At 41.3% G+C, this 25,507-nt stretch overlaps 3 protein-coding genes and 1 long non-coding RNA gene across 7 annotated transcripts; 2 read left to right on the top strand and 2 right to left on the bottom strand.

The window, feature by feature from the left end:
* The first annotated feature begins 304 nt into the window (after positions 1–304).
* On the top strand, positions 305–5,953 carry pagr1 (PAXIP1 associated glutamate-rich protein 1). Of its 3 annotated transcripts, none has more exons than XM_038735349.1 (5): positions 305–495; positions 769–978; positions 4,899–5,232; positions 5,326–5,414; positions 5,575–5,953. In XM_038735349.1, the coding sequence occupies exons 2-5, from the start codon at positions 807–809 to the stop codon at positions 5,808–5,810; spliced, it is 831 nt and encodes a 276-aa protein (XP_038591277.1). In that variant the 5' UTR covers positions 305–495; positions 769–806; the 3' UTR covers positions 5,811–5,953. The 3 variants fall into 3 exon arrangements, with proteins under 3 accessions (XP_038591277.1, XP_038591279.1, XP_038591278.1); XM_038735351.1 differs by having other exon boundaries at positions 305–499; XM_038735350.1 differs by having other exon boundaries at positions 306–479.
* A 437-nt stretch (positions 5,954–6,390) lies between these two features.
* Positions 6,391–14,165, bottom strand: tlcd3bb (TLC domain containing 3Bb). Of its 2 annotated transcripts, none has more exons than XM_038735348.1 (7): positions 13,617–14,165; positions 12,076–12,280; positions 11,615–11,698; positions 10,537–10,762; positions 9,736–9,831; positions 8,661–8,770; positions 6,391–8,496 (listed from the first exon to the last, which is right to left on the bottom strand). In XM_038735348.1, the coding sequence occupies exons 2-7, from the start codon at positions 12,198–12,200 to the stop codon at positions 8,229–8,231; spliced, it is 909 nt and encodes a 302-aa protein (XP_038591276.1). In that variant the 5' UTR covers positions 12,201–12,280; positions 13,617–14,165; the 3' UTR covers positions 6,391–8,228. The 2 variants fall into 2 exon arrangements, with proteins under 2 accessions (XP_038591276.1, XP_038591275.1); XM_038735347.1 differs by having other exon boundaries at positions 13,621–14,163.
* A 2,421-nt stretch (positions 14,166–16,586) lies between these two features.
* maz (MYC associated zinc finger protein) lies at positions 16,587–24,178 on the bottom strand. The gene is made up of 7 exons (XM_038736190.1): positions 23,551–24,178; positions 23,208–23,358; positions 21,595–22,022; positions 20,784–21,031; positions 20,364–20,427; positions 19,739–19,910; positions 16,587–18,883 (listed from the first exon to the last, which is right to left on the bottom strand). Exons 1-7 carry the CDS (start codon positions 23,581–23,583, stop codon positions 18,540–18,542), a joined length of 1,440 nt encoding a protein of 479 aa, XP_038592118.1. The 5' UTR covers positions 23,584–24,178; the 3' UTR covers positions 16,587–18,539.
* Positions 23,602–25,438, top strand: LOC119916247. The gene is made up of 2 exons (XR_005447080.1): positions 23,602–23,739; positions 24,163–25,438. It is a non-coding gene; the product is annotated as an uncharacterized LOC119916247 (long non-coding RNA).
* Positions 25,439–25,507: the final 69 nt, after the last annotated feature.

Below are 25,507 nucleotides of genomic sequence, written 5' to 3'. Positions count from 1 at the left end.
TTAGAATATGTACTCATTGAAACCGAATATAGAAGTCAACAATATGCTATATAACCATATATAAACATTATTACACATTTTAAAATAAGCAAGTAGCGTGAATAGAGAGGCAAAATATGTTTGTTAAAATTCCGCCCGTTGTGCACTCAGCCCTGTTTGCGATTGCGCAATGCGCAGGAAGTCGTGCCAACAGTAGATCTCCACCGCACACACCGGAACTGGTGTCTGTTATCCGCGCAGTCGGTGGATTATCCATGTGATGTTTAATCGGTGGGAATGCCCAGTGTAGCAGAACCTAACATAACGTCACACACACAGTTCTTCTAGTTCAAAATGGCGCTATGTTTATGTCTCTACATAATCGTGTATTATCCCTAGCAAGTCTCATGGAGCGCTTTGGTGATTTTATTCACTGGGAAAGATAATTGGAAGTAACATTTCGCTACAACGCCAGCGACCCACGATAATCCGGACATTCGGTAATGACAATTTAAGGCACGTATGTTATCTAATTGTACTTTACTGTTTAGAAATAGCAGACTGTTAACTTAGGCCTGGCGTTAGCTAGCTAGTTAAGTCAAATAAGGACAAGATTACGTTTAATTGTGGTGTTGTCTGCTCAGCAAAGTTAACTGCTATCGTTACCTGTTAAACGTTATAGGTATGACATTACTCTTGGCTAACGTTAGCTCTCTTACCTCACATGCCTTTGGTTAACTTACTTGTAACTAAAATGTCTTTTTTTTTCATAATGCTCCTGTTTGACAGATCTGTGGTTATAAAGTTCACCAGCAGCAGCAGGAAGGATGCAGGCTGAGGCCACAGACTCTTCACTGAGAGAGGGCTTAGAGGCTCTGGGTGTGAAGGACACAGAAAAACCTGCAGCTGGCAAAGAGGAGCAAGACGGCAACACAGAGCAACAGGACACGGAGATGACTGCTGCCACAGAGGAGGACTCAACAAACAAGGATGAAAAGGGTAACTCCATTAAGAAACAAATAGTCAAAGAGGGAAATTTTTAATCTTGAAAGCACACATAGTAGGCAAGAAGTTTTAGAAATAGCGAAAAGTTCCCTATACAGATGAACTGATTAATATCTGACAAAAAACAGAATGAGTAATGTAGGGAAGAAAAGTAAGGGATTAATGCTAAATGTTAAGAAGTCTATCATTGCATTTAAGTAACATTTAAGTAAGTATGCAGGTCAGGTATAAGATGTGTGTTAAAGTCAAGGAAAGAGGTGGAAAGAGTAGACAATATAGGACAATGGGATTGCTGCATAAAAATTATGTATAAGCAATTTTACAGTAGGTAAATATCAATGAGGTGTAAGTTAGATATTTCTAACTGAGGCCTTTCATTCAACATTAACTGTTTAAGAAGTATTTTTTACTAAAAAAATAAAACAGAATAGAAGTAAAAACTGACAATTGTTTTGATGTAAGGAAGTATTACTCAGTATTTGGCACAAGTCTCCTTAGAATTAAAAGTTTATCTAATTTTGGTACACTACTAAACATCACATATGAAGTATTCCTTCAGTTAAATCCTCCTGGTTTCTTACTTTTGAGCATATGAATTTGTTCAAATGATATGTAATAATTCTTGTTTTGACTTTTGTTTTCTTTCACCAATAGTTTTGAATTATTTGTTAGTTTTTATCTAATATTTGACATGTAATATATGTAATAATGTACAGAGTTGTATATGCAAGTACCACAATTATCTACTACTACTTGATATCAGAATCCGAATCAGAAGGAGCTTTATTGTCAAGTAGTGTTTTACACATACGAGGAATTTGCTGTGATGATAAGGTGCTACACGTAGACAAACACACAGCTGACATAAATAAATGTAGAAATATATAAATATGGAATGGAAGAACAATGTTGCAGATATATATATGTGCATTATTCTGGGTCTGTGCCATGCAGAAGTAACGTATCGGAAGATAATATTGTGTACATATAAATATATAAACTGACAACATATAAATATACAACAACAAAGATCTACAATCAACAACAAATATGTGCAACGTGCCAGGTCTGTGCCTGACAAGAGATGAAACAGTATTTACATGTGCAGAGACATTTGTATCATTTGCAAGGGGGGAGTGTCAGTGGGGGACCCGGGCCTTATTAATGAGGCTGGTTGCAGACGGGTAGAAGCTGTTTTTGTGGTGAGAGGTTTTGGTCCTGATGGACCGCTGCCTCCTGCCAGAGGGGAGAGTCTGAAACAGTTTGTGTCCGTGGTGGGAGGAGTCAGCTGCAATCTTTCCTGCACGCCTCAGAGTCCTGGAGGCGTGCAGGTCCAGAAGAGAAGGAAGATTGCAGCCAATCACCTTCTCTGCAGAGCGAGCGATACGCTGCAGCCCGCCCTTGTCCCTGGCAGTGGCAGCAGTGTACCAGATGGTGATGGAGGAGGTGAGGATGGACTCAATGATGGCGGTGTAGAAGTGCACCATCATTGTCTCTGGAAGGCTGAACTTCTTCAGCTGCCGCAGGAAGTACATCCTCTGCAGGGCCTTTTTGATGATGGAGGTGATGTTCAGTTCCCACTTGAGGTCCTGGGAGATGATGGTGCCCAGGAAGCGGAAGGAGTCCAGAGTGGTGACAGGGGAGTCACACAGGATGATGGGGGAGGGTGGGGCTGTGCTCCTTCTAAAATCCACAACCATCTCCACTGTCTTCTGAGCATTGAGCTCCAGACTGTTCTGGCTGCATCAGGTCACCAGATGGTCAATCTCCCACCTGTAGGAGGACTCATCCCCACCTGAGATGAGCCCAATGAGGGTGGTGTCGTCCGCAAACTTCAGGAGCTTGACAGACTGGTGACTGGAGGATCTGGTGTTGATGGTCCTGGAATCAGAGACATGTTTTCCCAGCTTCCTGTCCGTCAGGAAGTCTGTGATCCACTTGCAGGTGGAGTCAGGCACGCTCAGCTGGGAGAGCTTGTCCTGCAGCAGGGCCGGGATGATGGTGTTGAAAGCAGAGCTGAAATCTACAAACAGGATCCTGGCGTGGGTTCCTGGGGAGTCCAGGTGCTGGAGGATGAAGTGAATGGCCACGTTTACTGCATCATCTACAGACCTGTTGGCTCTGTTGGCAAACTGCAGGGGGTCCAGGAGTGGGTCTATGATGGATTGTAGGTGGGACAACACAAGGCGTTCAAAGGACTTCATAACCACAGAGGTCAGGGCGACGGGTCTGTAGTCGTTTAGTCCTGTAGTCCTTGGTTAAATATACAGTGCCTTGCGAAAGTATTCGGCCCCCTTGAACTTTTCGACCTTTTGCCACATTTCAGGCTTCAAACATGATATAAAACTGTAATTTTTTGTGAAGAATCAACAACAAGTGGGACACAATTATGAAGTGGAACGAAATTTATTGGATATTTCAAACCTTTTTAACAAATAAAAAAACTGAAAAATTGGGCAAAATTATTCAGCCCCTTTAATTTCAGTGCAGCAAACTCTCTCCAGAAGTTCAGTGAGGATCTCTGAATGATCCAATGTTGACCTAAATGACTAGTGATAATAAATAGAATCCACCTGTGTGAAATCAAGTCTCTGTATAAATGCACCTGCTCTGTGATAGTCTCAGAGGTCCGTTTAAAGCGCAGAGAGCATCATGAAGAACAAGGAACACACCAGGCAGGTCCGAGATACTGTTGTGGAGAAGTTTAAAACCGGATTTGGATACAAAAAGATTTCCCAAGCTTTAAACATCCCAAAGAGCACTGTGCAAGCGATAATATTGAAATGGAAGGAGTATCAGACCACTGCAAATCTACGAAGACCCGGCCGTCCCTCTAAACTTTCAGCTCATACAAGGAGAAGACTGATCAGAGATGCAGCCAAGAGGCCCATGATCACTCTGGATGAACTGCAGAGATCTACAGCTGACTCTGTCCATAGGACAACAATCAGTCGTATACTGCACAAATCTGGCCTTTATGGAAGAGTGGCAAGAAGAAAGCCATTTCTTAAAGATATCCATAAAAAGTCTCGTTTAAAGTTTGCCACAAGCCACCTGGGAGACACACCAAACATGTGGAAGAAGGTGCTCTGGTCAGATGAAACCAAAATCAAACCTTTTGGCAACAATGCAAAACGTTATGTTTGGCGTAAAGGCAACACAGCTCATCACCCTGAACACACCATCCCCACTGTCAAACATGGCAGCATCATGGTTTGGGCCTGCTTTTCTTCAGCAGGGACAGGGAAGATGGTTAAAATTGATGGGAAGATGGATGGAGCCAAATACAGGACCATTCTGGAAGAAAACCTGATGGAGTCTGCAAAAGACCTGAGACTGGGATGGAGATTTGTCTTCCAACAAGACAATGATCCAAAACATAAAGCAAAATCTACACTGGAATGGTTTACAAATAAACATGTCCAGGTGTTAGACTGGCCAAGTCAAAGTCCAGACCTGAATCTGTGGAAAGAACTGAAAACTACTTTTCACAAACGCTCTCCATCCAACCTCACTGAGCTCGAGCTGTTTTGCAAGGAGGAATGGGCAAAAATTCTCTCGATGTGCAAAACTGAGAGAGACGTACCCCAAGCGACTTACAGCTGTAATCGCAGCAAAAGGTGGTGATACAAAGTATTAACTTAAGGGGGCGTTCCACTTCATGATTGTGTCCCACTTGTTGTTGGTTCTTCACAAAAAATTAGTTTTATATTTTTGTTTGAAGCCTGCAATGTGGCAAAAGGTTGAAAAGTTCAAGGGGGCCGAATACTTTCGCAAGGCACTGTACCTAGTACTAAACAGTCATCTACATTTAATGTAATACTGAAGTGCTATAAGTCAGTATAATGCACAATTGTCCTTTCACTCAAGAGCTTTTGTTAAACTGACTATATGTGTGTTTCCTGCCTTTTCAGATGGAGACACAGATGCAGTGGAAGGAGAGGCCCACAAGGATGACCCTCAGTCAGATGCTGGGGTGGGTGGTGAAGAGGGAAAGCAGGCTGCAGTAGTGGATGGTGAATGGGAGCTTGCATACAGTGATGAGGAAATGGAGGACTCCAAAAACTGGATGCCCCCTCCTGCTGAGATCAAAAGACTCTATGAGCTCCTCGCTAAAGGGGAGATGCTGGAATTGAACTTTATGCCCCTTCCTAGGAGGCCCCCAACACCTGAACGAACCCCCTCACCTGACAGAGATGACGAGGAAGAAGCAGCGAGGGAAAGGGAGAGGGAGGAGAGAAATCGCAAGTCAGTATTACTGTTTCTCATAATTTTATGGGTAAAGGATTTTAATTTGTGTTTGAGGCCTCCAATACTTTTTTTTTTTTTTTCTCCTTACAGGCCTCCAAGTCCAACTGAGTTTGACTTTGATGAAGAGCAGATGCAAGCCACTCCGAAAAATGCCTTCATCAACAGACGCAGAACACCAGGTGTGACAGGCAATAACTAAATTTTTACTTATATAAGCTAAATTAAAGAATGGCGTTTCATCTTCACTTAAATTTTCAGTGACGGGTTTAATTCAGTTCTGAAAGCGAAGTAAAAGTGATTGTTTTGAGGAAGTCCAATTGACGTTTTTCCCTCTCTCAGGATCTTCAGCCCGCTCGTCTGTGAAAAGGGAAGCTCGGCTGGACAAAGTACTGTCGGACATGAAGCGGCACCGCAAAATTGAGCAGCACATCCTGCGTACGGGTCGAGATCTCTTCAAGAGCGAAAAGAAGCTGGAGGAGGCCCTGTCTCCAAACAGCCAGAAGGAGCGGGAGAAGGAGAGAGAGCGAGACAGCAACCCCAACACCATCTTCTCCCCGAGACAGAGGAGATACTGAAGTATTAAGAGATGAGGACTCTCCCAGGGGCAAAGGAGGCCTGGAATTTTGAGGCTTTCTCAAAACTTGAATTTTTTAATGTAACGAGTTTTGTATGTTTTCTATGTGTGTTTTGTATATTGGCAATAAACATTTTAACCCTACAAATGGTAACTTTTCTGACTGTGTGCGGTAAGCGTCGGTTATAACGGCATATGATGACAGCGGCATATGTTTGAAACTTTATGAAGGAAACAAGTTATGGTTGTATTTTATGGGTGAATTTTGTCCCTGCTGATCAGAGTCCATTTCTAAAATTTATTTCATGTGTGGAATTTCCTTCATAAAACAGCAAATTAAAAGCCTTTTTGTATTCTTGCAAGATTATCTAGGCAGAGATCAGTCCATTTCCCAGTGCTTAAAATTAGACAGTTTGAACCTTTTCAGTCATTACATAAATCCATGGATACTGGCACCCTCTTGTGGCTCACTTTTCCTTAGGACGGAGAAGTGATGTCAAAATTTAAACTTGAAAATAGAATTTGATTAATTATAATTTTCTACTTTGACAAAACATAGCAAAAAAAGACTCAAGGCAGGCTCAGGACAGATAAGTATATTTTAGCTAAGTTTGAGTAACAATACAGCCTTCACATAAGGCTCAGAAGCATATAGTATATGTATGCATAAATATGCATTCAAAACCACAAATAAATAAATAAATAAATACTTACAAATAAATAACGAGCATTTTGTGGAATATACAGTACATCAGTTGAAATGTTTTAGCATTGTCAAGAAGTAATACCCTATGAGTTCATGGAGCAGGGGAATGGATTTTCTGTGTTCAACATGCCCACAGTTGTCCAGATGTTTTGGCACACGCTGCCCTGTCGTTATGGTTTCTGATTTTTTTTTCTTTCTAGATTTAATTTCCAGGACAGTGAAGCTGCTTTAAACTGACATAAAATGATAAAACTAACCAGTTTGTTCATAAAGGTTCACGGAACAAGTGGCTCCAATAAACAACATAATGTTTGAAGCAAATCATACAATTTAAAACATCTTAAAACAATTCATAGACTTCATTGTTAAAAAAAAATACATGAGCATCAAGGTAAGTTGCAATGGACAAATGTGCTGCAAGTCAACCACAAGGAAATGCTTCCCTCCAAGATTATTTTTCACTTTTGTTTCCCTTCAAACTGCAAAACCAGAAGTCCCCCAACAACAAAGCTATGAATACTGAAATCTTTTGGCTCCCTTAGTGAAATATTTCAGCCAATCAAATGGATATTTCGAGGTTTACATCAGCACCAAACAAAAAAAAAACAAAAAAAAAAACAAACAAAAAAACACAACCACATATTCATTTTAAAGTGACTGCTACTGTGCATCACTTGCCTGTATGCAAAAAATAAAAATAAAACACTTTGTGATACCAGTAAATGGAATGACATCTACACTAAAACGAGAAGCACTGCCATAACGATTGGGGGTAGTTCGTGTACACAAAGCTGTAAAACCGTGAAATGTTTTGATGTAATGCTGAAGAAGTCATTGTTTAAAAATGTCTAAACATCAGATGAGGAAATGAGAAAAAAAATAAAAATCAACAATGACCTAATACTGACATGGAAATGAGGACAATTTTACATGTGCTATGTACACCCGTCACTTTTATCTTGCTGAGGAAGCCTTTTCCTTCTCCTCTTCTGAGGGTTAAAGATAAAATAAAAATGGAAAACAAACTGGAAAGAATGGGGGAAAAGGGATAAGGCAGCAGAATACAGTCTTATGAGATTATCTCCCTTCTAAAAGGTGAGTCAGTCTGCAGGTTGATTACATTTTGTTAGAGTGACAGTGACTACATAGAGGATACAGATAATAAACACTAACAAGTCAAAATACTGCTTAGACGGGAGTTTTTTTTTTTTTGTTTTTGAAGGTCTCTTCTCTCCATTACTAAACTGAATTAGGCCTTCCATCTACAGCAAATGTACTAACATACAATATAATACATTCCTATTTTCCTGCTCTTCCTATACCGTGAGGCAGAGAGGACTGAATTTGATCTACATGAGGGAAGTAGCCACCTATGCATACTATACATCCAGGCAAATTCCTCTCAGGTCAGTGCATGTTCCTATCTGTCACAGTAGCCTGATGACATCTTTAAATACTGAGTGCACTAACACTCCATTTGTTATCCTTCAAACTGAGAAGCTGAAGTACTCAAAGGCCAACAACCAAATCATTCAGCGCTTAAGAGTTTGATTGTTGGCCACAAACACTTCAGCACTATTTGAGGCCATCCTCTGTAGCTTTCTTCCTATTAATACTTGTTACAAGTCTTGCTTTTCCCTCATTGCTTTCTTTCCTTTACATACTCATTGGTACATTCGCCTTCCTTCGCTTCCCACCCCCGCTCCACTCTTCTCAGTGAGTGGCCAGCTCGGGCTCTGTGGAGCGTGCGCTGTAGCCATTGGAAGGCTGGGGCAGTGCGATGCCATCCGTCTGCCTCTCCTTGGCTGCGGCTGTGCTCGCACGTGGTCTCTGAGAGCGGGAGGAGCCCATGAATAGTCGCAGGGCGCCCCGACAAATTAGGGAAAACCAATAGAGCTGGGGGGCCATGAGCAGAGCAGCACCGAGGTTACAGTGCCAGGGCACTGAAAGGGGAACCATGTGGAAAGGAATGGACGCGTACCTGGATCCAAATGGGGGAGAAACATAAAAGGATTGTAAACACATGTTCCGAGTGTTATTTCCATTCCCCATTTGATAAGAGACCACGTGGCAGTGCAAGTTACTGACCCAGGATAAGCGAGACAGCAGAAAAATGAGAAAACAGAGATGGAAAGACAGACATACCTTCCATAGGCGTAGTAGAGGTAAGGGAAGAGGAGGACTCGACAGATGAAAAAAGTGATCAGCATAAGAGCCCCATTCACTTTGTGCAGGAGAGTGTGTTGCTGTTTGTACTGAGAGCAGGGGGAAAAAAAACAGAGGGAGAGGTCGAGAGAGGGGGGGGGGGGGGGGGGGGGGAAGAAAAGCAAGCAGTACAGTTTGGTAAAAGCTGACAGTGTTAATATTACTTGCCACATTGTTGATGCTAACATTGTTATATTTGTTAATATCTGCATGGACCGATCAAATGGCGACAGAGAGCACAGAGTGCCATGCAGCTGGTTGGATGCTCTCTGATTTCTAGGAGGCGGGACAGATTGTGGGGTTTTTTGTTTGTTTTTTACATTCTCATTTGTTTACAGCAGATGACTAAACTCTTATCTTGAGCTTACACGCTCTAACCTAAAAAGGTTTTCCTCTTGCCCATTCACATCTCTTATCCTAGAAGCACATGACATCCCGATCAACAAACACTATCCTTTTTTTTGCTATTCATTGTTTCTTTATTCTACAGGTATAAGAGAGGCCACAAGCTTTTAGCCTGCTGTTTATCATACGGCCACATGCACTGTTGTCAGGGACACAAGGGGCGGGTGTTGAGTGATAGAGGGTAGAAGGACAAGCTGATATTGTATCTTCTGTATATCCAGTCTAAATACTAGGTGCTATATTCAGAACAGCTGTGGGAGCCTCAGATGGGGGACAAAGCAGAAAGCAGGGGACAACCTTTACTCAGACACATTGTACACACATCCACACAAACCTAAAACAAATACAGGGGGGATGCTTCTCCTACAATGTGTATTCAAGCAAGCTGTGTTACCAATTAATGACGTTTCTGACAGTGCTGCTCGTGTAAGACACAGTCAACAGGAGCCGGAGGGTATGAACAAGCGGCATGCTGGGAATGATCGGAAATATATTCTCCATTGAATGAAAGGGTAGGGAGAGAAGTGAGAGTGCAGAAGAACTTTAGTGTGACATGTGCACATGCAACAGCGCACTCAAATCGTCTTTGAGGCGGAACCAAGACACTTACCTGGATGAGTATTTTTCCTAAGCAGACAGATGGAGTGCTGAGCTCAGCCATGAACATTATACCCTGGAAATAATCTCCCTTTCCTTCTCGCCAAAACTAGAGAGAGAAAAAGAGGTTGATTATTTCTCTAGAATGCAATTATTGCTTTGTTCCATGTGGACTTTTGGTAGATTTGCAATAAATACGCCTCTGAAAATAATTACCTGGCTGGAGCAAACATGTAAAACATTTTAAAAACTTAATAGTCCCTCTTCCCCAGAGTCTGACAAACTTGTGGATGGCTTTTTAATGTCTGATCACATGGTGAACAGTGACCTTTGCATAACTTAGCTATGACTTATGTCTATGAGATCAAGTAACAACCTCTCTCAAAAAGAGTGAAATATATTGTTAAATGTCTCCAAACATGGGCAATTTGGATTCATTTTAATTCAAAATATGGAAGACTTTAAGACTTTGTTTGAATTAACAAACTAATAACAACAAACAGCAACTATTAGGCTAACATATACTCTATACTCTCACTATAAGTGTTCACTTCCCAGCTTTTGAGGTGCTTTAGAGCCAGGTTAATTGCACCACTCCTCACCTTCAGACTGCACACTTAAGGCATTTGTTTTGTCTCACTCTGGATAAAGACAGAAAAAATCTGGTCCAATTTCCCCAAAACCACATTGTCCTTTCAACATTATAAAAACTACTTCAGAGTGAGTACTTGCACATAAATCATTTAGTGCTATGTTTTCCGCTCGCCTCACTCAAATCTCAGCCAAAACAGAAAGAGCAATTTGTAACAGTTACCACAGAGACGGGGAAGCAGACGGTGACCATGACAACATGGTGCAGCACCATGAGGAACTCTCGACGCAAGTAGCTGGTCAGTGCTGATCTCATGTGCTGAGGTGCAGCCGAGGCCTCCTCGTGTCCTTTGACCCGTAGCTTGTACCAGTAACACATGAACATCGCGTAGATGTCATACACAAAGTAGGGAACAGCAAACATGATGTAGGAGCTGGTCAGCCAATGCCTGTGTAGAGAGGAAGAGAGGACAAGTTTTAAAACAGGAAGGAAAGAATAGATGTCACTGCAGGAGCAATGTTTCACTTGTAATGGGAATTTTAAACATATTGCATATGACCCTGGACTCGGGGAGACTCAACATAACAGTCGAAATCTCTCTGTTCTCTGTGTTAGCCAGACTTCAGGGACAACGTGACCCTAATGCTGGATAAATAACAGGCTCACTCAGCTCTCCTCACTCATTCGAGCATACATGTATACGGCGTATGTGCGTTGCTGGGAGTCCTTCTGCAGAAGACTTGAATAAAATTCACAGAAAGACAAGTGTTTGCCTGAGCTGTTTATATGAAAACTCAAATTGCCATCACACACAAACAGAGCTTTGTTACCAGCAAGAACACAACTGTTCTAATTCAATGTCTGCCTGTTAAGTTGGTAAATGAAACAAAATTTGACACAAAAAACAGTATAGTTACCACCCTCAAAAAAAAAAAAAAATAAAAGGTTACACTGCATTACAGGAAAATCTCATCCCATCTCACTTGAATTTCCAACCATCTAAAAAGTGATAAAATAAAATAATTACTTCAGGTATAGCTGTCCTCAACACTGCTTATACCCTCTTACACAGCACCTGACATTTACGTGCCAAGACATCAATATCAAGTTACATTTTTGGTTTATATCTGTAGCTGATGTATGATAAGAAGTCCAAAATCCCAAAGCGCCTATACATGGTGCATATTACAACCTTGGAAATTAAAAGTCCTGACAGCTGACTTGTTACATACATTAAAAGACAGGACAGGCGGGCCAAATGGACATATGGAATGGAATGGAATATATTAAGATGACTTACTGGTCCTCGATGATGTCCTCGCAGGAAGAAGCAATGATGTAGCCAGCTGAAGAAGCCATGACTGCCTGAACTGATGACACCAACCTGGGAGTAGAGAATTAAAGATGTAAACAACAAATTATGCATTTCACATTAGCCAAAGAAAGAAAGGTTTTAAGCTGTGTAGTTAACACATGGTAAGAAAGTAGTACCCTAACGCTTTTATACAGCTGAAAGCGCCTGGTAAAAATTGCGTAACTGCAGCCACCTGCCACACTTGAGAGTCATACAAAAACTGTACATTGAATGAAATTTGAACCAACTTTGATGGTACTGCAATAAAATCAGCACTTAAGGAAAGGAATATTTGGAAGCATACAAGTATAAGAAGTGTCAGCGCCAAGTGTCCAGATGACATGTCTGTATCCATAAGATGCTCACATGCAAGACTACAGTCTATAAAAGTTTTTACAAGGTCTTACCTGGCAGATACTATGACTGCATCTCCTTCGCTCCACCTCAGTGCTGGGATTGACTTCAGGCATTGTTTAGACAGCAGGAAAAGGCCTGGAAAGAACATAGACCCAGCAGCTAGAATAGTCAGCATGGTCCCTGGCAATCTGTCTGAGAGGCAAAAAGTTCAGTGGGCAATCTGGTCCTTGAGATCCGTTGCTCTCTTTCTCCTCTCTGAAAAACACAACACAGATCAGTGAATAAACAGTTCATACTGATCTCAGTAGTGGCAACTCCCATGTGTATACATTTGGCTGCACTTATTGAGATAACAAACAAAACCCACTATCAAAGTCCAACATATGCGTCAATACATTATTCTACTTTTGCCATAAAGATGAAGTGAGGTGGAGGAGGGGGTACCAAAGACAGTCTAAACATAATATGGAAAACAGAAGGCCATTTTGTGCGCATGCTGCCCTATCCACAGCTGATACCATTGTAAGCGCTATTCACTGTCCCATTTAGTCCATGTGAATTTCCATGCGTTTTAGCTGTTTGCCAACACCAGACTAGCTGACTCATTAAAAAGTTGAAGTCCATTAGCAAAATACGCATTGCGCTAATTTAAAATCTTGAACGTCGAAAATATCGACATAGGTATGGGCTGCTGGTGCACATGGTTCCTGGCAATACCGCGTTAGCTTGTGTTACCTGCTTGGAAACAAGGCAGGTAGGCGAATGGAGACAGTCTGTAGGTTCCCATGTAAGCTAGCTATAGTATTCTGATATTTACGCTGACCTGCCAAAATGTTTACAGTTAACCTAAGTTTAAGAAACTTTGTCTTATTTGTATATTGTTAGGTCCGAGAACACACATGTCAGATTTACTTGACGCTGAACTAACACTGCTTTAGCTCTACAGAACGCCTTGCATTAAAAACAAAATCTAGTTAAGTGTGTATATATATATATATATATATATATATATATATATCGGCAGGTAACGTTAACGAACATTTTGACGAGCCCAACTGTTTTGTTGTCAACTTGTTACCAAGAAAAAATGGGTCAACGTGCATGCAAATATGTATTTAATGAACAGAGACTATGTACGTTGCTAACACCAAATTTCATCTTTCGCCCTAGCAACGTTAAGCACGACCAACAGCCCGTGCTGTTGAATCGCATGCTAACAATGATGCTGGGCGCGTTACCTAACGTTAGCATCTCCCGTTATGTAGCTGTGGCAGTTAGTCACCGCTGGCTTATATTATAGCTAGCAACCGTCTCGTTTTGAACAAATTCAAATAACGGTAGTTAGCAAGATAAAGACACACAATAAACGCCAGCTAATAATTCAATGTGCCACTGTCCATGTTTTTTTCATTTATTTATGGCAACGCTATGCTAACGATAAACTGTTCTGTTAGCTTGCTATTTGTTTGTAGCAGTTAGCAATAGCAATTAAGCTAGCCGACAGTGTAACCGCTAACCACAGCTAACTTAACTGGCTAACATGCTGGAGTTTACACATGTTTACAATAATACAATCTTAAGCAGCATTTACACACAGAGTCTGCAGAGTCCAGTCAGCGGCTAGTCGACACTCGTGTCCTGCAGAAAGCGTTTAACGATAGAGTCCCGGGGGTCTCCGCCTCGATGATCCGCATGTTTATGTGGCCGCTTCAATGTCTGAAGGGTAGCAGCAGCGAGCTAACGCTAGCTTGCAGCAAGTTAGATCACATCTATATGAGGAAACCTCACTGAAAGCATTGGTGGTAATTAGCCTGTGAGCTAGCCAGCAAATAGCTAATTACTACACGGCAAGCAGACGACAAAAAACAATGACACGATCTGATCCAGGTGTCACGGTAACGTTAGCTGGTCCAGTCGCTATGTCATCTCGTCTGTCTCGCTCGCAGCAGCAGACCGGAGATGCCGCTGCCTCGTAGATGTAACGTTGACTCAACGCTGTGAACTGCTGCGCCAGCTAGTTCCTACAGGTCCAGGCAGCAGCTCATGATATGACGAGAAATTTGCACCAGTCACCACATTGACTGCGTTTTGTAAGCTGGGTTTTGTTGTTTTCTATGCAGGGAAACGTTGAATGGATTCCTCATAAGGAGGCCACCTATCCCAGCTGCATTCATAGTATGCAATATCCAATCTGTCCACTTAAAAAAATACAGTTTGCATGCAAACAAAAGGACTCGGGGTTTATGTATTTTATTCAGATAATCGTTTTAAATCGGTTGTATTGAAGACAGACAGATTGATGACTACACATTTATTGTCATTTGTGCCTGTAAAGACTTAAATTAGTGTTCATCTTTGACAGATTAGTAATTTCACCTTTGAATAGATCTGCATTTACAAATAAACTTATCAAGTGTCGATCCTTAGCTGCACATAGTCACAGATGCTCGGTATGAGGCTTGCATATTACATGCCAATCAATGCAACAATTTTCAGGCTCTACAGTGACAACAAAGCTTTTTTCATATTTTTTCAATATTTAATTGTTTTGTAACTTAAAATGTAACATTGGTCAGCAGAATATCTCCTTTTGGTCTGCTATGCTGCTGTGTCCATACCTAAGAGTTTACAAAAAGCTTGCGCAGGGGAGTAGTAAGAACTTAATGCACACACAAACACATACTATATTTTTTGTATAGATATAACCTTTCAAGTAAATAATATGATAGTAAGACTGAAAAGATACAGGATATATGGCACTCTAAAAAACATTCTCCAGCTTTGGTCTGTTCATGCCATCAATGCTGATGAAGACTTTAGAGATCCTCTGAAATGTGTAACTTTAATGAATCATTCAAAAATCTGCAGCTTTAAGCAGCATATAGAAGTCAAACCAGAATCCAGTCAGACAAATTAAGTACAGTGTCACAGTTTTAGTCAGGAGACATACAGCTCTGAAGTTGGAATAGGAGCAGTCTTTTCCTGAGTGTAACATTGAATTAAACACTTAAATTTGTTGCATTTGTCATAAAAGACAAGTACATGAAAAGTTATACTATAACTGAAAAGATTTGTCTCCACGAAAGAGAGCAGATGTTAACATTGTTTAATGTTAAGTGTGTCCTGTGAGTTATTTTGTGTACAAGTGTTAGAATTAATATTTATGTGTACTTGTTTTACTTAAAAGTAGTACTTTATCTTAAATTAGTGTTTTTCATATTTTTCCCAGATTTACTTTCAACACTCTGTTGAACAAGTCTGAACTTGTGTTCAGCTTTCCTACATGGTGATTCTGAAAATGTACAGTAAGAGCAAGTAAAAGCAATGACTTTGTCAAGTGAAGAAACAGTAAGAGAAACGTGTTGTATGTTTCTGTTTTAGCTACTGTAAATGGAGAAAATTACTTCCTCTTTGTGATTTTAAAACACCATTAAGGTGATGCATCTAGAAACAAGTCATACTGGGGTGTGTAGGAATAATGACTCAAAGTAACAAAAGACAGATTCTGCACCCTGTCAACACAAAATGTACTGAATAACTAGATTTCGATCAAGCTATCTTTGTCAGGCATTGAAACTAGTGAATACTTTTACCTTTTAGTGTTGACAGTGTACAGGATGGAGAAATAAGCCTCTTCTTTCATTAGGAGAGGTTGCTGACAAAACCTTCTGGATACTATTGAGTCTTTAAGATTGGAAACTTTCTAGTAACGTCTGTTGCAGCTGTGTTCAAACGATGTTGATGTGAAGTCATGTTCTCCATATTTGGCCAGTTATCGACGAGACATGAGTCAGAGTGATTCTGCATAAGCATTGTTGATAATATAACTGCCAAACAAATACACCCCTCTTTTCAGTGCTCCATCAAAAGCTCTGTCCCCTAAATTTCAAATCTCTTAGGTTTCTCCAGTGTTGAAACAGCTTCACCCTTGCCTGGTCATAACTTTCTTCTCTGTTTATACTCTTCAGACCTTTTCCTCTGGCTGTTTTTCGTCCATCTGTCCTTCATGGTGCCTGGAGTCCAGCATTTTTGAATTTGCCAGTGTGTAGAACTCTCTCTCTCACTGCTCCTGTTGCCGATTGGCTGGAACAATGTTGTGTGGCAAGGTCCACACCACTTCCTTTATTTTCCATTTAAAGAGCCAGGGCTGTGTAGGAAAACCAGATTTGTTTTCAGAGCACCCACAAAACAGAGAGCTAGTGAACTGTGAGGAAATATTTTCTGAATTTAACAAAAACTGTATTAGATTACCATCACTATCCCTTTAAGGATAGATTTGTGTCACACAGCAACTTGTACATGTTTGCGTCTGACTACCAGTTTGATGAAAACAGCTTAATATTTGTATCAGAATATGTACTGCTCCGCTTTCAGAGAGGTCTGGAATGCCCTTTTCTATGTAACTGGATACTTTGGTGGCAACTACACTCAAAGTGACTTGATCCTTTCTTAATGGTGAGCAACAGCAATTCATGATACATCCTGCATTAAATCATACTTTGTGGATGTGGCAATGAAAAAGCTGTGGTGTAAATGGTGAACAGATCAGCACACAAAAAAATGCCTGTTTACTCTTTTTACTTTAAATTGTCCAAATTACAAAATAATAACATGATCTCTACATCATCTACAAAATAACATAATATTTATGACTGTAGTAAGCATCATCGATTTTTTTTGCTCTAACAACCTTTTAGACATGCATACTGTTGAGAAATATAAAAATATAAATATAAATACATCCCATTAATATTCTTAATGAATCCATGACTAAGATTTGAAATATTTCATCATAAAAGAATTAAAATGCAGTTGAGTACGATAAGGCATTAAGATGTATCACAAGAGCTGTACAGAATCCTAGAGTAGAGGTATTATTTTTTTCTTAGTGTAATGGAGAAAAAAACCCTAAAATTAACTTTTTAATAAACCACTACTTTTCTCAACACGAAGGAACACATCTCCAAAGAAAAAAAGAAAAGGAAGAAACAAACAACTCTACAATTCAAGGTAACATATGAACACAAAACTGAAAAAGCACTCCAGTACAAAACCAGGATTTGTTTACAGCATACCGCGTGGTGTTGTCAAACTCCCATTGTACTTATTTTGCATGACTTATGACTTTGTAAGCCCTTCCTCGACACCACATCACTCACAATATAACTCAAAGCAACCAAACATATCCAACGGACAAGTGACCATTCTTCACATGATTAATGTAGAACGATAATGACTTGCGTTCAGAACATTATGTGCTATACAGAGTTAAATGACTAAATCTAATGCATAAGTTTCACTCATTGGACTGGTACATAGAGAAAACATAAGGACTATGGCAATGACAGTTACAATCAAATGAATGGCCAACAATGTTAAAATCCTCTGAATAAAATCAACACTTTTATAAATATTATTGTTTACAGCCAACTAACTTCATGGAACTGCAAAAATTCTCTTTTGTCCTGACAGCTCCCTAACAATAAGCATGGCTGAGCTAGCTTATTTTCATGCTAAAAAAGGTAGTTTCTGGGTGCAAGAATTGCCATGTCAGAAGCTGAAGTGTTGATTAGCAGTTAATGTTTCTTGTTCTTCTTTTTTTCTTTTTTTAAATGGCCAGACTCAAAGAGGAAGACTCAGAGCAAGAACATCCAAGAAATCTCAAACCCATTTTTGATCCTCACTGAATCAAACAATAACAATTTAAGGTGCTTGACACTCCTGAACACAACTCTACTCTTATCTCTGTACCTTTAGGAAACAAATGAAAAAGTACATCCCACAAATCCATACGGACCACAACACGTATGGCCTTCTGTCCTCATCTATAAACAGCCCTCTAGAGACCTAATAAACTGGCATATTCGGCTTTGCAAAATCAAATTTTAGATTTGTGAACAAACAACCTTACGTGCTACAGGAGCCCTGACTTATGCACACCCAAACACACAACTTCCCCATCTAATGTGTTTCTTCGTTACGTTTTTTCTCTCCCTTCGACTTCTTAACGCAAGCCATTTGGATTCTTAGTAAGTGAGCTGCAAAATGGAGGTAAGATCAGAGCTGGTGTGAGATATACAGTACTTGGTGCACTTGCAGAGAGCAGCCAATGCCAGGGTTGAGGGATAGAGAGAGAGAGAGGGCAGAGAGGGAAGAGTAATACAGTAGATGCTCACAATACCACAGTTTCATTGGAGTCTTAAATGTGCGAGAGCATTCAGGAATATTTGGACAACACATCCATGTTTGTCGTTAGTGTTAATGAACCTGCTGCAGCCACAAATGTCCCTCTTTCCATGACTTCACTGATCTAATACAGCTTTTTCTACTTTTCTCTGACGCAGCCCTTGAACGCTGACTGGTGTTAATCTCTCTCCACCCTTAATCCCAACCTTACCTATAAGTGGGGACATTACAAAACTGAAACTGGATCAGCATCTACGCTTAACTTTAACCTTCTCTAACCTTGCCCTCTGTTAAGGGACTGAGGTTATTATTGCTGTGCGCTCTACTGCTAACTGTGGGACTGTGGTGCTGCAATGCTAGAGCAGTCTGTGACAAGCAGGTCCACCACCGTGTTACCAGTGACATACACAGTAGGTGCTGTCACCATGTTACTAAGGGAGACAGAGCTGCTGGCACCCACACTGGAGGTGATGGGGCTCGGAGCACCCTGGCTGTTGCCATGGGTGCCCATGTGGCCCTGGAGCTGGGTGGGTGTCTTGCAGTGGACACCGCACAAGTGGCAGACGAGTATGCCACCAGAGCCTGAACCGCCAAAGCCCCCCGGACTGTCCTTCCACTCCTGGCCATGGTGCTTCTGGGCATGGACACGAAGGTATGTCAGTGTGGTGAAGCCTGATGAAGAGACGGTAGGAAAGAGTGAAAATTACATATTACGAGAAGTATAGATGTTAGAGCAAAGTTCATTCAGCACTAAGCCAAAATAACTCGCATGTAAACCCGCAAATTATTTTTTGAAGTTGTTATGGCTTATTAGCAGACAGTTGCCTATTTCAACATCCAGCAGAAATGGAGCAACATTAGCATTCATTTGGAGTTGATAATTATAAATGTTACAGTCAAATATTCACTCTCCTTTTAGCTCTGTTATGGTCTTGACCAACTCCTGAGGGAAATACCTGACTCTTTAGCTGCTAAATGCTCCTCTATGTTCACCATCTGGTCGCTAACTGTGTGTGTCTGTTTGATGCTGGACAGTTAGCGGGCAGTGGGTTTATCAGAACTTTTTCAATAAGAACAGCTGCCACTGGAAGCAGGTTGCTACTCCAAAGTTGCAGAGGATTTAACGATAAAAAGGCTGCTAGGAAAGACAGAGAGAGACAGGAGCCTGATGAATCAAGGATATGCCATGACTTATAAGACTGAACCAGGAAGCCAAATGTGATTGTCCACATCATCGTTTTCAAAGTCCTCCGTTTTCGCGTGTCCGCACTAACAGAGTTTTAAAATGAAAACAGGGTCTGCAGCGTTTTTCAGGCTTCTCCGTAGGTGTTCAGATTTGCCATTTTAGTGTGGATGGCAGGTGTTAACTTAGCAAGAGTGCTGCGTTTTAAAACAGAAACATAGTAGTTTGAATGTAGCCTATGAGAAGCTCTATTCACATTACATGTAGTCACGCTAACAATTACTAATGTTAAAATATTGATGATATCCGCTTTAATGTAAATGAATCAAAGCATCTGTGCTTACTGCGGTTGCAGAGATGGCAGGCGTGGTGCTGTGACTGGTTGTGCACCCTCATGTGATCTGTGATGTAAGCAGCAGACAGGAGCTTTCCACAGATGTGGCAGGGGACTTTCTCCTCATGGCGAATCATATGCGCACGCAAACGATCCTTTGTGGCAAAGCTGGACTCGCAGGTCTGAAAAAAGACAGAATCGATATGTGATTTGAGACAAATGTATAAAAGTAAAATCCTTTGCACATGTTGTGCTCTTTTAACGGTTACCTTTCACCATTTGAAAACCTTGAAAATGTGTGCACAAAAAGCTATTCCAATAATATCAGGCTTTGTGCTGCTGCATGTAAACACAACAATTACAGTGCAATTACAACAAGATCCCTGCTGTGTATTCTGTGATTCAAAAAGGCATGTACTTGATCCAGATCAGTTCCCAATACTCTCAGTGTTCATTTACTCATGTCATGATATCTGTATGAGGCAGTTGACAACAGATAAACACGCAGAAATTTAAAAGACCTCAACCTTAACTCATCTGGAACACTCTGCATGTAAACATTGCTCGTTGTTGACATCGATGGATTCAAAAGAGATGCTGTGTACAGCTGCTCGGTGAGGGCAAACATGACATACCGGGCATTTGAAGGGTCGCTCTGAGGAGTGCACCTGTCTGACGTGACTGTTGAGATGGTCGGGCCTTGGGAACAAAAAGAGAGTCAGCATATTAGGACTGTTACAGCTTTGTGTGTTCACACTCAAATTAAAGGACCCTATGTGGTCTTTAATCATGGATACAGAGCTAGGGTTAGTTTGTTTAGCTTCTGGTCCCAGTCTAGAAATAGTCATGTACATAATAAATGTGTTAAAAGGCAAATTGGAATTTTTACAATTTCATTTTTGTACAGATTAAATATATGAGATAGAATATGATAATAAGTGAGCTTTAGAGGTGCTGGTAGGTGAATTTTTCATTAGGCTAGCTGACTCTGTGTTTTACTATTCAACTAACTCCATCCTGAGAGAGATGTTATTAGACTTAAACTGTTGTGTCACCTGGAGAAAGCCTTGCCACAGTGGGGGCAGACGTAGGGTTTTTCCACACCACCCTGGTGGGAGCGCACATGGTGGCTCATGCGGTCCTTCCTCTTGAAGCGCTGCTGGCAGATGGGGCAGGAGAACGGCTTCTCATCTGAGTGAGACAGGCGGTGGCGGTTAAGATGGTAAACGTCCCGGAAAGCTTTTCCACAGGTCTCGCAGGCGTGGTTCTTCCTCACCGGATTCGGGTTGGGATTTGTGGGCCGCTGAGGCGAAACAGACAAGCACATAAACACACTACAGAGTTTATACGGTACGCATTTTCTGTGCAGAGTTATATACTCAAAAAATATATTCAGTCACTATTTTAACATTTTTATATCTATTTTTGAAACCATGCAATGCATACATATATTTTTGCTTGATTTGTACCAAAGTTGTATGTCATCACTTGTGCAAAACATTTCTGACAGTTGATTGGCGGGTTAGATTAACTTCTCACTGAATTTTAAGTCTTTATCTGCTTTCACACTGTTTGTGTTACAGAGAACATGCAGGGGAGCGTGGGGGGCTTCTAGCACGGTGTTTCTCAAACGGTGGACCAGTGCCAAACTTTTTTACTGGTCCCTGAATTGATTGACATTTTGTCAAATTTAACACACAGGAGAGTTTCAGTCTAATTCGAAGCATGTGAGACACAGTAACTGCCTGCAAGTCCCAAACAGCAAAAGAAAGTGGCTTAACCGTCCCGTTGGCCAGGGAGCTTAAGAAACAACATGCTTGAAGGTTTGGGGTTGACGACAGCCATCTCCACAAGGCCCTGACCCACCTGTACTGTCGCCCCTGTGGCCATGACGACAGCAGCAGGAGGCGGAACATGGGGGTTAACACTAGCCATTACGTTTGGCATGGCAACCCCTTCACCATCCTGACTACCCAGGTGAGGCTGCTGGACCCCCGCCAGCACGCCGGGAGGGGCGAGAGGGGTAGGTGCGGAGAGGTGTAGCAGGGAGAGGGGAACAGTGGGCCTCTCCACCCTCCCTCCGGCCCCCACCGCCATCGCCGACGGGGCCGCCACCGCCACCACCGCCACCTGACCGGCCTCCTTTGCCCCCTCCGCCTGCTCTCTGGCCCTGTCCTTCATGCGTACCCCAGTGTGGACCGACTGGTGCCGCCGCAGGTTGTAGTTGTTCTTGAACTGCTTGTTGCAGATGGCACAGATGTGGGGCATGCGGGCCGGCCGAGACACTGGCTTCACTGGACCACAGGCAGGTGGGAGAAAACATGGAAAGAGAGAAAATTTTAATTTCAAAGAAGCTGATTTAGTATTTTCAAATACGCATTTATAACAACATTTCAGGCAGATTAGGTCAACAGTAATATGACTGTTAATGACTGATTATGAGTCAGTAAACGTTGACTGAGCTACGCAACAATAAGGAAAGTGAAGTGAACCTCTGTCAGACATGTACTTCCCAGTCAACCCTGTTTTGGTAGTTTGCAGGTGAAAATCTATCTAAGCGGTTCTGCTGAAACAATCAGCAAAACAACTGATTGGTTGATCGATCAACTGTTATTTACCAAGCAAAAATGCAAAACATCCATTGGATTCAGCTTTTCAAAAAAATGCCGCTTTCACCACTAACTGATTATCTTTTGGGTTTTAGACTGTTGGTTGGACAAACCAAGCAATTTGAAGATGTCTAGGACTGTGGGACGTTGTGATGGGCACTTTCCACAACTTTTTTTTACATTTTATAGATTAAGTAGCTAACTGGTTAATGACTAGAATAATCAAAAATAAACATATGAAGGGCTGCAACACAATTTCTTAATCAATCAATCAACAGTTAATGTTAATTAATAAAAAAAATTAAAATCATATTACTGATTGTTTCAGCTCTAATCACAAGGAGCAGCCTCAGTTTAGTTGAAAGTTCCTTAAATGTCATCTTGTGTCTTCAATTTATTTCAAAAATTTTATTTTTAAATGTGTGGCGAAGTAAAAGTGATTACAGCATCGTTATTAGGGCTCACTAAATGTTATCATACAACCTTTATCAAACAAATAACTAGTGAGAAACAATTTGAGCAACAGGATCATTTTGAGTCAACCTAAATTCTTAGATCCAAATTGATTTTATAGAATTCAAGCAAAAATGAAGATTTTGAATATTGGGCACTACTGAAAATGTCTAAAAGGGAAATTCAGAACAGGTAAAATCAGACAGTTTTCAAAGTGAAATATTTTGGTACTATTTACATTTCTACATTAAGTATTCAGTAGTGATTGATATCCACTATTATGTATGCTTATAATAAACCAAATCGTTATTCCATGTGTCCTGTCTTTTTGCCTACAAATCACCAAAAAAAGTTAACTGTTATGTAATTTGAACTGAACAGCTCTACAGGTGCAGAGTGCAGCGATGTGTGCCTCACCAGGCAGGGGATCCTCACTAAGAGCAGCGGTGTCCACAGTGGAAGGAGGCTGTGCTATGTGCTCTGTGGGTGGGGTTTGGGGAGAGCTCGTGTGCACGGGCATGAGCTCTGATTGGAGGCTCCCCTCCACTTGGTTTTGGGTGGGAGCATTCTGGAGAAGCAAGTAGAAAGGCCATCACCAAAGGTAAACACAAGTCAGAGCATTATCTTGACAGTGCTACGTTGTAATACAAGATGAGAGGGCTGTAGGACTGCTGGGCACACGCACACACAAACACACACACTGAGTGGCCCGTGTGAGAAAATGAAAAAGAGGCCAGTCATGCCTGCTCAACAAGCCTACCTGGAAGAGAAAATTGCTCCAAGCAGCGTCCATTTTGCGCCACAGCGAGGGAGATTATAAAGTCAGCTCCTGATTGTGATCGAGGAGAGCAGCCTTTGCATGGCTTTGATCGGCCCACCGGTGATCGAGGCGCAAACAGTCGCCTGTGCTGCAGCGGAAACGACGGGCTTCTGGATTCGCGTGAAAAACGTGAATAAAGTCGTCTGCAAAAATATGTTTTTCTCATTGAGGTAGCCTAATGCTGTCAATTAAAATGCACGCAGCTGTTGACTAACGCAGGCTGCAGCACACAGGCAGTGGTGGAGCAGGCCAGGTCCAATAACGGCCTGTTTTCTCTTTCACTTTGGCTTCTAACTTTAATTCATCAAACACTAAAACTCACTGAAACGCAATATCACACAACAAAACTGCTTCCAAAAAAAAGCACCCCCCCCAAAAAATTCGGATTTCAGACTATTACATGTTAAGCAATCAACATAAACCACTCTACGTGAAATAGATGAATTTTTACGCAAGAGAACAAATATGGGTTACAACACACGTATCTGGCAGCACAGCAGGTCATGCTTTGTTTTTAATTTATGAATCTATTTTTCCGATTTCCCCCAATAGGCCAATCGGGTGTTTGTCGAAGCCTCGTTGTTGGATTCAAGCCCTGACCCCGGCGAGCGGCGCTCTCGCCGGGCCGCAGCCTATCGCTCCACCTCGGCCGTTCAGCTGCGAGGATGTCATCTTTCTTTTTTTATCGCCCGCACTCCCTCCTCCCTCCCTGTCTCTTTCTTCCTTTTCTTTTTTAATTCCTCTTTCTTCTCCCCCTCCTCTCCTTTTCTCGCACCGCTATGTCCCACTTGCTCTTAAAGGGATAGGGTTTCCTCTTTAGACACCCCCCTCTCATTTCCGTCTCCCTCGGCGGAGCCTGTCCTCGCCCCTTCCTTCCTGGAGTTTTTTCGGCCGACGCAAAATGGTCCTACGGTGTTTCCCCCGCCTTCCTCGGGCCAGCTGGAACAGATCTCCTGCACCGCAGAAAACAGCCGGAATGACTTTCCATTAACAGCACAGATGACAGACGCACCTTAAAGGGAGGTGCGCACAGATCCTCCCAGTCGGCCTACAACAATGATGTCAGAGTCACACACACAGGACGAAAAGCAGCTCAGGATACACACACACACACACCATAGATGCGAGTCAGCATTGCATAAATACAGATAAATTGTGTTTAGGGAAAAGTAAGTAGTGAGAATCTATAATGGTAACCTTGAGCTGAAATGATTATTCGATTAGTCAACACAAACGAAATGATAATTAGTTACTTAAATTTGACTAATTGTGATTATTAGTTTATTTTTCTATGATTGCAACATGATTATCCAGTTTTGACCCGTTAGTCAAAAATAAGACATTTTAATATGTCAACATGCACTTCTCCACCCCCACACAGACACTATTTCCTGAAATTTCTATGGACCAAATGTTTAATCGATTAACCAAGAAAATAATTGGGAATATTGATCGATAATTAAAATAATCTAAGGCTGCAACTAACAGTTATTTTTGTTATCAATAAATCTGCCGATTATTTTCTCTATGAATCGCTTGGCTCATGAAAAATGTCCAAAGTTGACATATTAAACGTCTTGTTTTGTCTGAACGGTCAAAACAACGTGTCTTAATATCAGAAGACAAAGATAACCAGCACGTCCACATTTAAGAAACTGGAACAGATATTTCTTGACATTTTAATTGATTGAAAACAACTTAAATGATTAATCGATTGTCATATTAGTTGGCGATTCATTTTCTGATGATCAACCAATCGATTAACTAATTGGTTCAGTTCTAAAAATAATGTATGTCATCTGAGTAAAGTACATCAAATCAAGACGAATTAATGTGTTAATATCAATTTATTATCTTTTTTTAAATTACTTTTTAAAGCACCCCATTTCTTTTCCAA

The sequence above is a fragment of the Micropterus salmoides genome, unplaced genomic scaffold (genome assembly GCF_014851395.1).
Source record: "Micropterus salmoides isolate LMB-PRFRI ecotype aquatic unplaced genomic scaffold, ASM1485139v1 Ms_hic_scaffold_21, whole genome shotgun sequence".
NCBI classification, from domain to species: domain Eukaryota; kingdom Metazoa; phylum Chordata; class Actinopteri; order Centrarchiformes; family Centrarchidae; genus Micropterus; species Micropterus salmoides.
This window is presented reverse-complemented; position numbering and strand designations above follow the sequence as displayed.

Bases quoted from the DNA above. Each gene is read 5' to 3' on its own strand.
- tlcd3bb (XM_038735348.1), bottom strand. From the start codon at position 12,200: ATGCTGACTATTCTAGCTGCTGGGTCTATGTTCTTTCCAGGCCTTTTC. The intron at 10,763-11,614 runs GTAAGTCATCTT...CTCTCTACACAG, and splicing joins GAGGACATCATCGAGGACCA to GCATTGGCTGACCAGCTCCT. The intron at 8,771-9,735 runs GTAAGTGTCTTG...CCCTGCTCTCAG, and splicing joins TAGGAAAAATACTCATCCAG to TACAAACAGCAACACACTCT.
- maz (XM_038736190.1), bottom strand. From the start codon at position 23,583: ATGGACGCTGCTTGGAGCAATTTTCTCTTCCAG. The intron at 20,428-20,783 runs GTGACACAACAG...TTTGTTCCCAAG, and splicing joins TGTGGCAAGGCTTTCTCCAG to GCCCGACCATCTCAACAGTC. The intron at 18,884-19,738 runs GTAAGCACAGAT...TCTCTTCATCAG, and splicing joins CTGCCATCTCTGCAACCGCA to GCTTCACCACACTGACATAC.
- pagr1 (XM_038735349.1), top strand. From the start codon at position 807: ATGCAGGCTGAGGCCACAGACTCTTCACTGAGAGAGGGCTTAGAGGCT. The intron at 5,233-5,325 runs GTCAGTATTACT...TTCTCCTTACAG, and splicing joins AGGGAGGAGAGAAATCGCAA to GCCTCCAAGTCCAACTGAGT. The intron at 5,415-5,574 runs GTGTGACAGGCA...TCCCTCTCTCAG, and splicing joins CAACAGACGCAGAACACCAG to GATCTTCAGCCCGCTCGTCT.